Genomic DNA, 15323 nt, shown 5'->3' with positions numbered 1-15323 from the left:
GGATAGTTGTGACACGTGCGAGTCATGTGGCAACCGGTAACAAACCCGTTGCGCGCCGAGCGGTGAATGGTCATCGTGAGTACGCGAGTGGCGAGTGGCGAGTGGCAAGATGGGGGCCAGCTTGAGCTATGCAAGTGGGCCCAGTTGCGCAGCTGCAAGTCACGGAATAGCTACATGTTTTCTCTAGTCAAAATAGCAGCATTCTGTTGTCCCGATGCCAAAGTCACCCTTCGAGACACTATGACCCCCTGGACCCTCTCATGCAAGCTCATCCTCCGCATAGACCGGGGTGGCATCCATAACCGTATCGTCTGGCAGTAGCGTCTAACGCCATCCATACGCGGCACAGAAGCAAGGAGGCGAGTGGCGGCTCCACGTCGTCCTCACTGTGTTGCATCGTTGGGCAAAACCCACTAGACCTCCACAGAGACCACCGGGCGAAAAGTGTTGTGTTTTTCGAGCGGGTGAGTGGGTCGGCCGTGCGGATTAGGTTTTATTATCCTAATGGGGTGGAGGTTTCTAATGATGCAATACCCACGGGCATTTGACAAGACACCGAAAACGTACTAGACCTCCACAGAGACCACCGGGCGAAAAGTGTTGTGTTTTTCAAGCGGGTTAGTTGTTCGGCCGTGCTGATTAGGTTTTCATCCTAATGGGGCAGCGGTTCGTAATGACTTATTAACCACGGGCATTTGAAAAGACCCCGAAAACGCACTACACCTCCACAGAAACCACTGGGTGAAAAGTATTTTGTTTCTCAGGCGGGTGAGTTGTTCGGCCGACCATTAGATTTGCGCGCGTGAGTTTGATCGCCGACGAACATTTCCTAATGACCGTTCGGCAGTACTAATTAACTAATTATCGCGCATACTCGCAGGAGGACTCGTCGCGCCCAACAGGGCCTGCCGCAGGGGGCGGGCACGACGGTGGGATGCGAGTGCGGTGGTGGACGGCACCCAGCAAGCGCTGCGCCACAGAGGACAGCGTCGAGGATGACCTTGCACCGGAAGGGAAGAGGGAGAAAGTAGGGGCCGCTGACATGTCGGCGAGGGGGTAGTATATACGGCAAGAGTGCCGGGGTATAGGGCCCGGGCGGCGAAGAGATGGGAGGAAGTGCCGCCATAAGCAGCGCGAGGCGTAGGGGTTGGGAAGTAGGGGTGGGCAGTGGAGCGAAGACGATGTTGAGAATGATAAGTGTGTATCATATGCCACTCGCCTCCTCGCTTCTGTGCCCGCGGTCACGTCGCGCCCCCCCCCCCTAGCCTCGAATACAGGTGGTAGCCATTTTGAGGCTCTTTCACCACCGGCCACCGGCCTGTGTGTGTGTACCTCGGTGTGGTGGAGAGTTTGACCCCATTAAGGTCCTAGGCGCTAACCTACTTCGGCGTCTACCAAGGCCGTCGTTCAGGATGCGCGGCATGACGGGTGCAAGTCTCTGATCTCTGCACAGGTGCATTGAGGTTAACTACTTACTGGCCACTGGGAAGATGAAGGAGCGGAACTCGCAACCCACGTCTGAGTAAGACTGGGCCAGAAATTCCAGAAATGAAGGAGTGACCCACCAGGCGAGACGTCGGCCCCATACATAGAGATTCAATGTCTCACGAGGACGGCAGGACACCAATCGGCAGAGCGTCTGGGTACTCCTACCTATGGCGTTGACGCCTTCTTAGTCCTCCTCCGGGTCTCTCTAAACAATTCGTCCGCCTCGTCGCAGTACCGGTGGCAGTCAAATCGAACGAACCCGAGACGAGAGTAGGAGCGGTGACGGGAGGTGGGGGCACAAAACACAGCGGCGGAAGTTATTTGAGGTGAAGGTGGCCAAAGAGGTCGGCCGGTGGGTCGTGGGTGGGAAGGGTGACTGTACATGACTGTACACACATCTGGGAGGGGGCGCATTCTTACTTTCCTTTCTTCCTTCTTTCCATTCTCTCATCCTTCTGCTCTCTTTCGCATCCATCCTTTTGCCAGGATCCCATCCACCAAGATGCCCGTCCCCTGTGCGCCATGCGTTCAGACGGACAGCGTGTGCGACCATGTAAGTGCAAATCACCAAAGCAGTACACTGACGACAGCAACAACCTTGCGCCTCCTGCGTCAATGGGGGCCAGGAATGCACACCCCTCCAACTTCCAAACCACCCCTTCCCCCGCGGAGTCGACGCCAGTAAGTGTTCGGAGCTGAGACACCCTGGGCATGACGCTGACAGTTAAGCGGCAGTTGCGCAGGAGCTTGGCGACTCGGACGATGCCTCACGTTGTGCTGCCAGGCTGATGGAAGAGTGGGCGAAAGTCTCCTCGTCCGCCAGTGCTGCTACCCCAGAATCCAGCACTGAGTCGGCCGCAACATCCGCATCAACCGGCAACACGCTGCAGGGTCCCATGGGTCTCCTAACCAGAGAGCAGGTTGCAGCTGGGCGCCACACTGCTGTGACCGCGATCCAGGGTGAGTAGCATCAAAGATTGTGTGTAGACTGACATCCAGACCTCCAGCGTCGTCACAAGGCACATGACACCGAGCTGGGCGCCTTCAACAAGGTCATTGATTTCGTTCTGGCGGAACAGCACAAGACCAGGATGCAATTGTCCGACGCCATGTCCCGCTCGGCCAAGATGGAGTGCGAGCTCGAGGAGATGAAGGCGACGATCGACAAGCTCCAGAAGCAAAGCGCGGCCGACCGTCTTGAAATCGGCGAGCTCCAGAAACAGAGGGAAACTGACCGCTTGGCAATCGCGGAGTTCCAAGACAAGGCTTCCGACATCGACGACATTGTCGCCTGGAGAGAACACCTCCGTTCCATGTCCCCGCTGCCCCCGCTGCCTTCGCTGCCGTCGATGTCGTCGATGTCGTCGACGTCATCGATGTAGGGCGACAGCGAGGATGGCCGGGTTGTAACAGAGATTGTACCAGAAGGTGGCCGTTAACTTGTAGTTGGGGAAAGAAACGGTAGAGAGGAATGAAGCCTGTTTCAATTTTTTACCTGTTTCAAACGTCTGAAGCTTCTTCTGCGTTTGGCACATAGCCAGAGGCTTGGTCAAGCCAGAGCGTGAGCTAAAGGCTATGAGGGTCCAAAACGATAAAATCCAGAAGCAGAGTGAGATGACCCGCCTGCTGATTGCGGATCGCCGACCTCAAGCCGCAGAGATAGGTTTGACGGGCCCTCATCGCGACCAAGCTCAACCAGGGCCTCATATGGGGTATGATGTAGAAATCCGCAGGCAAAGGTTACGAGAGAACCCGTATTCAGTTAGGGTTGGTTGTGACTGGGATTCATCAGTGTTCAGTAACAGTAGCAGCGAAGGACCGGCCGGAGGCGCATTACCACCAACGAGCTCGGCACGAACGTACTCTCCTGTTTCGATTTAGTCCTCAGCCGAGCGAACAGTGTTGGCGTGGGCCTGAGAGATCTGTAAACGCATAGGTTCAATCTCAAGAGGAGGTGAGAAGGAGCAACCAACGTGTCGCCAGTGTTTGGAATACGCGTCCTGCGACAGGACCGTGAATCCGACGCGTCGCGATTGGTAAAAGATAACCTGTCAACCACCCACCACCACCAACTACTAAAACCCGACAGACCGCAGTACAGGTAAAAAAACACTGGTCAACTGTCGACTCGAGGGGACTGTTGACGACGCCTTTGTGAGTCGCTGGTACGCCGATCGTGCGACTCGCACTACCACGTACAGTTGGACAAGACTCTCCAGGCATAACAACAGCGTTGACGAGCGTGGTCGTCAAAAGTGGAGGTTGTGTGGTTGACACCGGCCGAAACGACTCCGAAAATGAGCCCCGGCGGCTTTGGGCGATCTTCAAATTGATCTTCAAGGAACTGTAATGTTTATCCAACGTCGGGTAAGCCTTCATTAACAAATGTGTCTCAACGCTCCACGGCGGTGGTTGTAATAAAAACAACGTGATTGGCTGGCTCAACCTTCGGCCGACGGTCTTGGACGTTTGACTCGCTCGTGTGCTGTCCGGATACTACAAAGTCGGACTGCCAGCACCATTCATCATTCTTTCCCCAGCCTTTTACATCAACACTTCTCTGGACACAACCAGACCTACCTTACTGGACTCTAAAAAGTAGATCCATTGAACGAAAACTCTCTGGCAGCACCTACGCTGGCCCTACACCACCTACCTTTTCTCCCCCAACCCCACAACCCGCCACCTGGGCCCCACCCACCCATCATGCCCGCCCCCAACGCTGCTCCCCGCACTCTTTACGACAAGGTCTTTGACGACCACGTTGTCAAGTCTGGCGAGGGTGACACTCTCATCTTCATTGACCGTCACCTCGTCCACGAGGTCACCTCCCCCCAAGCTTTCGAGGGTCTCCGCAATGCCGGTCGCAAGGTCCGCCGTACCGACTGCACTCTCGCTACTGTCGACCACAACATTCCGTGAGTCAAGATAAAAACACTGCTGCTGGACTTTTCTGACCAGCGCAGCACTGCCTCGCGCAAGAACTTTAAGAACGTCTCGTCGTTCATCACCGAGGGTGACTCGCGTGCCCAGGTCTGCGCTCTCGAGGACCATGTCAAGGAGTTTGGCCTGACCTACTTTGGCATGGCCGACCGTCGCCAGGGCATTGTCCACATTATCGGCCCCGAGCAAGGCTTCACTCTCCCCGGCACCACTGTCGTTTGCGGTGACTCGCACACCTCGACTCACGGTGCTTTCGGTGCCCTCGCTTTCGGTATCGGTACCTCCGAGGTCGAGCACGTCCTCGCTACCCAGTGTCTGCCCCAGGCTAAGTCGAAGAACATGCGCATCAACGTCGAGGGCACTCTCACCGAGGGTGTCGCCTCCAAGGACGTTGTCCTCCACATTATTGGTATCATCGGTACCGCCGGTGGCACTGGCTGCGTTATCGAGTTCTCGGGCTCGGCTATCCGCTCGCTCTCGATGGAGGCCCGTATGTCCATCTGTAACATGGCCATTGAGGGTGGTGCCCGCGCTGGTATGATCGCCCCCGACGAGGTCACCTTCAAGTACCTCAAGGGCCGCCCCCTGTCTCCCCGCGAGGGCGAGGAGTGGGACGCTGCCGAGGCCTACTGGCGCACGCTCAAGACCGACCCCGGAGCCAAGTACGACATTGAGGTTGAGATCAAGGCCGAGGACATTGTCCCCACCGTTACCTGGGGTACTTCGCCCCAGGACGTTGTTCCCATCACTGGCACCGTCCCCAACCCTGCCAACATGCCCGAGAGCCGCCGCCAGGACGCCGAGAAGGCCCTCAAGTACATGGGCCTCACTGCCGACGTCCCCATGGAGGAGATCAAGGTCGACAAGGTCTTCTTTGGATCGTGCACCAACGGTCGTATCGAGGACATGCGCTCGGCTGCCCGCGTCATTGTCGCCTCGGGCAAGAACGGTGGCCCCACCCAGTGTGCCGAGGGTGTCTACGCTATGGTCGTCCCCGGTTCGGGTCTGGTCAAGCAGCAGGCCGAGGCTGAGGGCCTCGATGTCATCTTCAAGAAGGCCGGCTTTGACTGGCGTGAGGCTGGTTGCTCCATGTGTCTCGGTATGAACCCCGACCAGCTCAAGCCCGGAGAGCGCTGCGCCTCGACCTCGAACCGCAACTTCGAGGGTCGCCAGGGTGCCGGTGGCCGTACCCACCTTGTGTCGCCTGCCATGGCCACCGCTGCCGCCCTTACCGGTCGCCTCACCGATGTCCGCAAGCTCATGGGCTCGCACGTTTCGGACGACGGTGGTATCAAGATTACCTCGTACGCCGACTACCTCGAGCCCCTCATCCCCGCCCAGGCCGTTGCCGACGAGATCGACCCCGCTGCCGCTGCCGAGGCTGAGAAGGCCGAGGCTGCCTCGCTCGCCGACGCTGCCAAGCACGCCTCTGCCGGCATGCCCAAGTTTACTGTTGTCAAGGGCATTGCCGCCCCCATGTGGGAGGCCAACATTGACACGGACAAGATCATCCCCAAGCAGTTCCTCAAGACCCTTCTCCGCACCGGTCTTGGTGACGCCCTCTTCTGGCCCGCCCGTTACGACGTCAACACTGGCGAGAAGATCCCCGACTTTGTCCTCAACAAGGAGCCCTTCACCAAGTCGAGCCTCCTTGTCTGCACTGGTGACAACTTTGGCTGTGGCTCGTCGCGTGAGCACGCCCCCTGGGCCCTCAACGACTTTGGCATCCGCTGCGTCATGGCTCCCTCGTTTGGTGACATCTTCCGCAACAACTGCTTCAAGAACGGCATGCTTCCCCTCATCCTCCCCAAGGAGGACCTCGAGGTCCTTTACAAGGACGCCGAGTCTGGCCAGGAGATCACCGTCGACCTCGAGAACTCGCAGGTCGTCCGCCCCTCGGGCGAGACCATCAAGTTTGAGATTGACGCGTTCCGTCGCCACTGCCTCATCAACGGTCTCGACGACATTGGTCTTACTCTCGAGCACGAGAACCTGATTGTCGAGTTTGAGGCCAAGCGTACTGCCAACTGGCCCTGGCTCGACGGTGTCGGCTACGCCAAGAAGGGCAAGGCCGTCGTTCCCATTCGTGCTCCCCGCAAGAAGACCGATTGGTAAACTTGCCGCAAGGGAGAGGGGACGTCGTCGTTTGTACCGAAAAGAAAGCAGAAGCAGATCTTGTACGCATATGCATTTAGTGATAGGGTTTCAAACGAAAATGGCCATATTGTTTTGCGAAGATACAGAACTGTGTGCATCGGCTATCATTCTAACATGCGAGTGGTGGTGGTGGTTGGTGGTGGGGTGGAATGTGGATATAAATGAAATATCTATACAAGGCGGGGGTGCGTTTGGTTATCGGTGCCAACGACGACAGAAGTAGCTGCGGGAGTCCACTGGTCAGTCCCCTGGTCAACATGGTCACCAGTGGCAGCCAAGGTCTTGGGCGGACGGGTTGGGTCGGGAATCAGCTCCTGGAGCTTCTCAATAACTGGTGCGCCAAAGTGACGCCACAGCTCGGGGCCTTCACGGATGAGAGCCTATGTTGTCAGCAGGGGACAGTAGACGGCGAGGGCCACTGTGGACAAGCCACAGCATACCCAATACATGGGAAAATGCAGACGCGGCAGCGGTGAGGCTGTAACCGAGGCGACGACGGCCACGGCCGCCGACTCGCAACGCAAGCGTCTCTCCCTGACCGGGGTTCCCCCATGCGAACACAAAACTCACAATGATGACCTCGACGGTGATGAGGAGAATGATGATAAGCTCCATGCGGTGGCCAGAGGCCTCGGTCAGCAGAGCACGGAGAGTGTTCTGGACCTCTTGCGCGTAGTCAATCTTCTTGTTGATGGTGTCGATACGCTCCTTGATCTCAAACTCTTTGGCGACACTGTCGAAGTACGCTTCAAGCTCGGGCTCGGACCAGTAAAACTCGGGCGTGTCTTCGAGGCCACCACCACGGGTGTTGACGGCCATGCGGAGGCTCATGAGCTCGCCCATCTTGCGAATGACCTCGCGACGGCCCATGGGCTGGGCTCCAAAGCGCTCGAGAGCACGGGGCAGGAGGGAGACGGACGCAATGTGCTTGTCAAGGCGGTCCTCGAGGACGGACAAGGACGACGAGCGCGTCAGAGACAGCGAGAGGGTGTAACGAGCCAGAAGGGAGGCGAGTGAAGGCGACGAGGGGAAAGTGGAGAGCTCTGGCGGACGGCCCAGAAGGATGAGGTTGCCGAGCACAAACGTGGTGGCAGTGGGGTCAACAACAAAGTCGACCTCCTCAACCTCGTACTCTTCGGCAGTCAAGCGATCAATCTCCACACGGGAACCCCTGTGGCGAATAACGTCGCGAAGGAAGGCGCGACCCTCCTCTTCGGTGAGGCCCCAGGTCACAAACGAGCCGGACGAAAAGACCCAGATCTCGCCGCGTTCGCCATACTCAAAGCCCATGTCGACAAGGTCACCATCGTCGCCTTCGTCCTCGACGCGGCGCACGTCCTTGCCGCGGATAAGGCGCTCGGCTCCACCACGACCCTTCCATGGCCCAATGACGATCGCACGGTCGCGGTCGCCCTCCGGAACCTCGTTCCATTGAACGCCCATGCGACGCAGGACTGCGCCCAGAAAGACGAGATCGTAGCGCTCTGCGGTGGTGTGGGCGATGCATTGCAAGATGGGACCACGGGTAGGTGTAGGGTTGTTACGCAGTGGTGCAGACGCGGCCTCGAGACGGCGCTTGGGGGGCTTGTGGGAAGGAGGAGGCTTTGACGTAGGCGGAGCTGGTGCCGCCTGGGACGAGGCAGCGGCGCGGACACGCTCAAATGCCTGGGTTGCTTGGGCGGCCGAGCGCACAGGTGTACTGATTGAGCGCGCGCCGAGGAGCGCTGCCCGCTGGGGTACGCGTGTTGCCGACTGCCGCAAGAGCGAGCGAGCGGCGGGGAGCATGGTCGATAAATGTGGTGGATGTGAAGACGGACAAACCGCCGCTGAAATCTCATCAACCCCGTCTCCCCTCTGCGCCTCTGCCCCCCGGCCCCCCCGGCCGCCGCCGGCCGACGACAGCTGCAGATATGGCTGAGGGGATATGTGGCTGGTGGCAAAAATATAGGCGTGCGATAAAGGTGACAAGACCCGCTGCCGCCTGCCTACTTGACTTGGGTGCCTATTGGGAGGTAGGCGCGAGAGTTCATGCGTCCACCATGGGTCCCTCGGCCAACGGTCTCTTGAGAGCGCGTCCTTCGGTGTTGTTGCCCATCGCCTGCCCGCTCGTGGATGTCTTGGACAAACGGGTATCTCTCTCCCCCACGCGCACAACGCCACAGAGCACATGCCCTCCCCCCCGGCGGCCGTCGCTGGGCCCGCTGGTCTTGGGTTCTACCAACACAAGCGCCAGATGCACACTTGTTGCCACTACGGCAATGGCAGGGACCGGACCGTCTCTCCCCCACATCAGCCACCCCGCGCGCGCACGAGGAGCCCCCGAAGCCGTGCGTGTGTGGTGGGCTTGCACCACTCCGCCTCCCTATATAGCATGAAGCAGTGTCCCTGTCTTCCACATCTGCACGTCTCTCTCGTCCGCTCACTCAGATACCCATACACTCGATCCATAAGCACTGACCATGAACTCTGGTCCTTCCGTCGCGATCATCGGCGCCGGGTGCGTACAAGTGCCTGAGCAGCGGCGGCCCCAGCTAACAAAACAGTATCGGCGGCATCTGTCTGGCTCTTGACCTCCAGAAACAAGGTCTCAATGACTACACCGTGCGTCGCCAAATGCTTTTTGAGTGCTGCTGACCGCCAAAGATCTACGAGATGGAGACGGGAATCGGCGGTACCTGGTACCAGAATCGCTACCCGTAAGCATCTCCACTTACGCCGTTGATTTTTATTGCTGACAGAACACAGGGGCTGCCGTTGCGAGTGAGTTGAGAGGATATATGTGGCGTGGTCCAACTGACGTCAGTGTGCCTGCCATCTTGTACTCGCACTCGCAGTTCCAGAACCCCAACTGGTCCCAAACCCACCCTCCTCGTCAAGAGCTCCTGGAGTGTACGTCGCACACGCTTCTCACGATGCTAACTGTGCAGACTGGCAAGAGCTCGCAAAGGCCCAGGGCATTGACCGCCACGTCAAGCTCCGCCACCGCTTCGTTTCGGCTGTCTGGGATGAGGCGACGAAGATGTACACTGTCACTGTTCACGACGACGAAAAGGACGTCGACGTCGTCACGACCGTCAACGTTCTCGTCTCGGCTATTGGCGCGTTCGCCCACCCCAAGACTCCCAAGCTCAAGGGCCAAGACTTGTACCATGGGCTTCTGGTGCACGCCGCTCGCTGGCCGTTTGACCTCGACCCGGTGACGTTCCGCGGCAAGACTGTCGCCGTCGTCGGAAACGGATGCGCTGGTGCCCAAATCGTCAGCACTCTTTCAGAGGATCCCGAGATCAAGGTTGTCGCCATTGCCCGCTCGCCCCACTGGTACATTCCCAAGTGAGTAGGATGGACCGGTGCAGTTGCTGATCCGCAGTGGCCAAGACCCCACTGGCCGCGTTAGGAATTCGGTGCCGTACAGCGAGGGCCATAAAAAGCTCTGGAACAACTACCCCATTGTCCAGCACGTTTCCCGCGCGCTCACCTACTTGGCCATGGACTCGAGGTGGATCATCTTCCCTCTCAAGAACAAGTGGCTCAACGACCTCAACCGCAAGGTGAGCTTCCCAAAGCTCCGGGCCTACAGCTGACATGCAGAAAGTTGAAAAGTGGCAGCGCGAGAGTCTCCCCGAAGAGTACAAAGCCAATGGCGTTCCCGACTTCCGTGAGTGCAGGGTGTATGAGACCACGCGTTAACCAAGCCCAGCCCTTGGTGCCAAGCGCTTCGTCATTGAGGATGGTTACTTGGGGGCTCTCAACAAGCCGAACGTCAAGGCCGTGTGGGGTGGTCTCACTGGTCTGACCGAAGCTGGTGTGGAGATTACCGACGGCCGCACGTTTGACGCCGACGTTGTCGTCTTTGCGTCTGGCTTTGACATCGAGGCCAACGGTCTCGACATTCGCGGCTCCGAGTCCAAGGTCCGCGACTTTTCCCACGCCTCGGACATTCCCCAGTACCATGGCATGGCTACTCCTGGCATCCCCAACTTCTTCACCTTGCTCGGCTCGTTCTCGGCCCCCGGCCACTCGTCGGTCGTCTTCATCCTCGAGTCCCAGGCAAAGTACATCATGCAGCTCATCAAGGCCATGCGCGACGACCACATTCCTCGTCTCGATATTAAGCGCACTGCTGCCACCAAGTGGATCGCCGACACCCAACGCCGCGCCGACAAGACCGTGTGGACCAAGGCCAAGTCGTACATGCGTGCCAACGGCGGCAACGGCCGCGTCTGGACCCACTACCCGGGCCACCTCTCCTCGCTGTGGTGGGAGAACCTGTACCCCATCTGGTCGCACTGGTCCGGTGCCGAGAAGCTCTCGGTTCGCCAGCGCGCCAGGAAGGCTGTCTTCATTCTCGCGCTCCTCGCAGCGGCGGGCTTTGGCCTCACGTCGACCGCCACAGGTGTCGCATTGCTCCACACCCTCTTCCCCGGATTTACCGTTGCCCACCCTACCGCGTGGACCCCCGCTGCGCTGGCTGGTGCCACATGGGAGAACGTGACCACTGGTGTTGTTTCCCTGTGCACAGGAATCACCAGCCTGGTGATGTAGACCGTTTTGGGGGTTGTGCGAGGGATTTCTGGGCTCAGAAGGGTTTAATGTGAATAGCGATTTTGGATGCAAAGGATATCTTGTCTCAGGTACTCCTTGTATGGATGCATATGTTACAGGACATCAGGTGGGCGGCCAAGTGCAGCTAACTGGCAGCTGGCAGCCTGTAGCAACAACATGGTCGGGCTCGAATCGTTCAAAAACAAACCGCCGACGCGACCGGCTGCCTCGATCCGCAGCGGCCCTTGCCCGCCAGCCAAAGAGGATACAGTACACAGGCGCAACCCCACAATGCCCTGCTCCTGCTCAGATAAGCCATGTACAAGTCAGATCACGTCTCCATCCAGGGTGTCTAGCCCCGGGGAGTCATTGTGTGAATATAACTTTCTCCTCATTGAAGGCGCGTGTGGCGTTGTGTGGGGAAGGAAGTGCCAAGTGGTTCTCATATGTGTATGTGTGTGCTGTTTCCCATCGGAAAACGGCTGCGAATAGAGCTTTTCCTCTGTTACCGCTGTGCTATCCCGTGCCCACAAACTGTGCAGATGCTGGCTGGTGCACTGAAGAGAGAGGTGCGACAACAGGGGATGCTTGGGGAGACGAGCGACGACGGGCCATAACGTACACGATGTGCCTAGGCACAGCTCTTGGACTTGTGCCGACAAGATCTTGAGTACGGGAAGTCAGCGGCCTCCAGCAGTGATCGCAGTGACTGTACACCCAGATTTTAACAACTGATGAAGATGAGAAGATGACGGACACACACTCCCACTGGGGCAGTAATATAAACACCAAGCCCCGTCGCCTCCAACGCTCAGCGGTCAGACTGGGGAGCCACGGGTTTCGGTGGAGAACAGGTGTGCAATGTCCGGTGGCCAGAGTCTGCTCGCCTTCCATGAGAATACATGCGGGTATCCTAGTCGAAACATAATCACAGAACCCTTTGTATCATTCCCCGTACTGGTTTGCTGCATTTGCTTGAATGACCGACAACCCCGGCTGGCCGGCTGGCACTCCTTCCGCTCATGCCTGGACCTTGACTCCCGTGGTGGCGGCCGCCACCTCCAGTTCCTCCATCTTGTCCCTCACCGTCTTGAGCATCTCGTTGAGCATCGCGGTTTCAGCCTTCTGGCCAGCGAGAGCAGCTTTGGCGCTTGTAAAGGAAGCTTCCAGCTGCTCGATTTCTTGGCGAAGCTTCTGCTGGGTAGACTGGGTTTCGGCCACCTCGAGTCGGAGCTGGACAAGCTCGTGAACGATTTCGGCCCTGTGGCGTTCGACCTCCGCAATGCGACGTTCGAGCTTCACATTGTGGTCACGGATGGCGGCGTGGTTCTCGCAAAGAGCGCGAAGGGCGTTGAAGACTGGATGTCAATACGAATACCTACATTCAACTCACTCTCGACGTCGGTGATAACATCGTTGGGACCTGCGGCAGCCGCGGCGGTGAGCTGAGGCGTGGGAGCGGGCATGGCACCGGTAGTGTTTTCCAAGTGTGTTGGGGAATTGGGGAGCTCGTGTGGTGTTGCGTGTTTGTCCTGTGTTTGTGTCAGTCACGCTGTGCAACTGTGTCGGCTGTACCTGGGATGCTGTGGCAGGTAACAGAAACGGGAGGAGAGGGGTGTTGTCGCCGCTTGGGGTGAGGTCTACGACAGGTGGTGGAGTTGGTGGGATGGACTGGTGGTAGAGGTGGATGGGAGGAAGGTAACGAAGGATGACGGTGTGGTGTTGCAACAAATGTAAACACTGCAGGCGTAATGATCCCATGTTATTGTCCCACCGCTGTACGCTGTACGCTGTACCACGTATAACGTACCACTGTCATCACACGCATGGGGCACACGGAGAGTCTAACAACTCCTTGATCTGGCCGGGGACAAACACACGGCTGACGGTGTTGTGTGGCATGTCTGGTCCAGTCAACTCTCCACCCAAAAGGCCCAAACACTGGGGCGTCGTTTTCTCTTTCTAACATCCTTCCTTCTTCCTTCCTCCATCTGTCCTTCCAACTCGCCATCCTCTCAACCCAACCCAACCCAACCCAACCCAACCCAACCCAACCCAACCCAACCCAACCCAACCCAACCCAACCCAACCCAACCCAACCCAACCCAACCCAACCCAACCCAACCCAACCCAACCCAACCCAACCCAACCCCCAACACTCTCACCATGTCCGTGCCATCGCCCTCTGTGGGCTCTTCCACCGCCACTGGTGACGTGACTGTCCACCTCAAGCTCCCGAACATGGACACTGAGCGCGCCGCCGCCCTCACCCACCTCGAGCACGCCGCCCAGGTGCTTGCCGACCAGCTCGCCCACGGCACCCAGGAATCTTTCCCCGGTCTCATGAACCTCGAGACTGGGTGAGGGCTTGAGGTTTAACGCTGAAGCTGACTCTTAGAATGCCTCGTGGCGTCGGGCTCGGTGATGCCGGTGCGTTCACCCCCTCAGTCCATTCGGGCACAAGTTGACATGAACAGGTATCGTGCAGCGCGTCGTGAAGAAGCTCCTTGGTCTTTTCCACGGCGAGACCATCGCCACGGTGGAGTAAGTGATTGATCTGAGCCACCTGTACATACAGCAAACTCACAACCGTGTTCCAGGGGTGTGTGGGATTGTGTCGAGTTGGATGGGCCCGTTTCAGGGCACAACGTTACCAAGGTGAGTCGCGCCAACACAACCGTCAGTCTCAACTCATATACGCAGTTCATCAAGTCTCTTGCCGCTGCCGCCCAGCTTTCTATGTGGGCCTTCCGCGTCGTACGTGACTAATTTTGATACGCAATTGACCAAGTAGCTGCCCGCTCGCGACAGTGTGATGGCCGCGTCCAACCTCAGCATTATATTGGCCACTGGGGAAACCAAGCCCTTTTTCCCTTGTTACGTGAGCCAGAAGAAAATACGACATAAATGGTAGGCCTAACCTGCCCAGGAGGACATCATGCCCCACGCCAAAAGCTTTATCGGCTTCCAAGGCCAGGTCGACTGGATCCTCGTTGTCGAGGAGGTGAGAGAAGGGATCGAGGGATCGTCAGCGCTGACCGCAGGTCTTCTTCTACGAGCTTTTGAACTCCAAGATTCTTGAGGACAAGTCCCTTGGCTACGGTGTGATGCTCACTGTAAGAGCCTGACATGGTACATAAAAGTGGCGCATGCTAACGCAGTGCAGGGAATCCCGGACGATTGCTCGACTCGGATGCTGAACCTCCTTGCCGACTCGTTCCGTAAGGCGCCCGTTCTTGGTCTGTTCCATGCCGAGCCTATCTGCGTGAAGATGTTGTGCGAGTACAAGTACGGCAGCCGAGAGAACCGTTATGCTGCCGACGCACACGACTGCCAGCGCCTCCAGTGGCTCGGCATGCACATTTCGGATTTTCTCAGGTAGGACTCGAGATGCTAGGCGCAACGCTGACCCTGTCAGCCTCGGCGTCCAGATTCAGCAGATGTTGCCTCTCAAGCCCTACGACGTTGCCCTCGTATGTCACCCATTTCTCAATTAGTCTGACCCATCAGCTGGACGAAATCGAGTCCCACAACGACCTCCCCCAAGACTGGAAGTGAGTTTAGCTGAAACGATGGTTCTGATTGTGATTCCAGGACCGAGCTCGACTTGATGCGCCGCACTGGCGCAGCCTACATTCAGGCGGCGTACTCGGGCGGCGACGACCGCCAGCTTATGGCGTGGATTCGCACCAAGATTGTTCAGTCGCAGCAGTAGGAGCGTTGCAGACAGCCACCCAGTGTTGATTGTATATATCAGTGAAAAGAACGAGGTGGCCTAGCACTCGAGGAAATAGGTGAAGCAGGTGCAGTAGTTAGGTTAGTTCGGTAGGAGTAGCATGTCAATTTCTGATAGTCAACGGCGGTCCTGATCCAAGCACCTCACCCCAACTGTTATCTCACGACACGTTGCAGCCCAGCGGGCGCCAACACGACAACGTACGGTGCTCGGACATTGCAGCTTTTCGAAGAGATGCCCCGCAGTCGGCGAAGCGTTTTGAAGAAGAAGAAAAGAAGAAAAAACAGTGAATCACAGGCGGCACACATCGGCGGCAGTCGAAGCATGACAGAAATTCCACACTAGTCCTGTGCAGCCACTTTGATACCATTGTCCCTCGACTTCTCAGACCGAGTGCTGCTGCTGTAGATGACGAACGTTGGGTAAATGTCTGTGTCAGGCGTTTCTGTTGCAAGAT

The 15323-nt window shown here is 57.8% G+C and overlaps 6 protein-coding genes across 6 annotated transcripts; 4 read left to right on the top strand and 2 right to left on the bottom strand.

The window, feature by feature from the left end:
• Positions 1-1990: 1990 nt before the first annotated feature.
• Positions 1991-2870, top strand: EHS24_009317 (uncharacterized protein; the record flags this gene model as incomplete). The annotated part of the gene is made up of 4 exons (XM_028624606.1): positions 1991-2041; positions 2079-2169; positions 2224-2448; positions 2488-2870. The coding sequence occupies 4 exons, from the start codon at positions 1991-1993 to the stop codon at positions 2868-2870; spliced, it is 750 nt and encodes a 249-aa protein (XP_028474774.1).
• Positions 2871-4194: 1324 nt separating this feature from the next.
• LEU1 (3-isopropylmalate dehydratase) lies at positions 4195-6546 on the top strand (the record flags this gene model as incomplete). The annotated part of the gene is made up of 2 exons (XM_028624605.1): positions 4195-4406; positions 4455-6546. 2 exons carry the CDS (start codon positions 4195-4197, stop codon positions 6544-6546), a joined length of 2304 nt encoding a protein of 767 aa, XP_028474773.1.
• Positions 6547-6758: 212 nt separating this feature from the next.
• EHS24_009315 (uncharacterized protein) lies at positions 6759-8373 on the bottom strand (the record flags this gene model as incomplete). Its single annotated transcript, XM_028624604.1, has 2 exons — positions 6759-6968; positions 7159-8373. The coding sequence occupies 2 exons, from the start codon at positions 8371-8373 to the stop codon at positions 6759-6761; spliced, it is 1425 nt and encodes a 474-aa protein (XP_028474772.1).
• Positions 8374-9047: 674 nt separating this feature from the next.
• Positions 9048-11130, top strand: EHS24_009314 (uncharacterized protein; the record flags this gene model as incomplete). The annotated part of the gene is made up of 9 exons (XM_028624603.1): positions 9048-9085; positions 9132-9189; positions 9232-9284; positions 9334-9348; positions 9392-9477; positions 9516-9918; positions 9956-10136; positions 10177-10243; positions 10286-11130. 9 exons carry the CDS (start codon positions 9048-9050, stop codon positions 11128-11130), a joined length of 1746 nt encoding a protein of 581 aa, XP_028474771.1.
• Positions 11131-12150: 1020 nt separating this feature from the next.
• Positions 12151-12596, bottom strand: EHS24_009313 (uncharacterized protein; the record flags this gene model as incomplete). Its single annotated transcript, XM_028624602.1, has 2 exons — positions 12151-12488; positions 12524-12596. The coding sequence occupies 2 exons, from the start codon at positions 12594-12596 to the stop codon at positions 12151-12153; spliced, it is 411 nt and encodes a 136-aa protein (XP_028474770.1).
• Positions 12597-13296: 700 nt separating this feature from the next.
• Positions 13297-14845, top strand: SPO11_4 (endodeoxyribonuclease; the record flags this gene model as incomplete). The annotated part of the gene is made up of 12 exons (XM_028624601.1): positions 13297-13490; positions 13529-13560; positions 13608-13674; positions 13731-13788; positions 13834-13887; positions 13925-14011; positions 14060-14134; positions 14175-14246; positions 14297-14508; positions 14549-14603; positions 14641-14684; positions 14725-14845. The coding sequence occupies 12 exons, from the start codon at positions 13297-13299 to the stop codon at positions 14843-14845; spliced, it is 1071 nt and encodes a 356-aa protein (XP_028474769.1).
• Positions 14846-15323: the final 478 nt, after the last annotated feature.

Source organism: Apiotrichum porosum (assembly GCF_003942205.1).
Source record: "Apiotrichum porosum strain DSM 27194 chromosome Unknown scaffold_9, whole genome shotgun sequence".
NCBI classification, from domain to species: Eukaryota; Fungi; Basidiomycota; class Tremellomycetes; order Trichosporonales; family Trichosporonaceae; genus Apiotrichum; species Apiotrichum porosum.
Note: the sequence above shows the minus strand (reverse complement) of the source record. Positions and strands in the feature narration are given on the sequence as shown.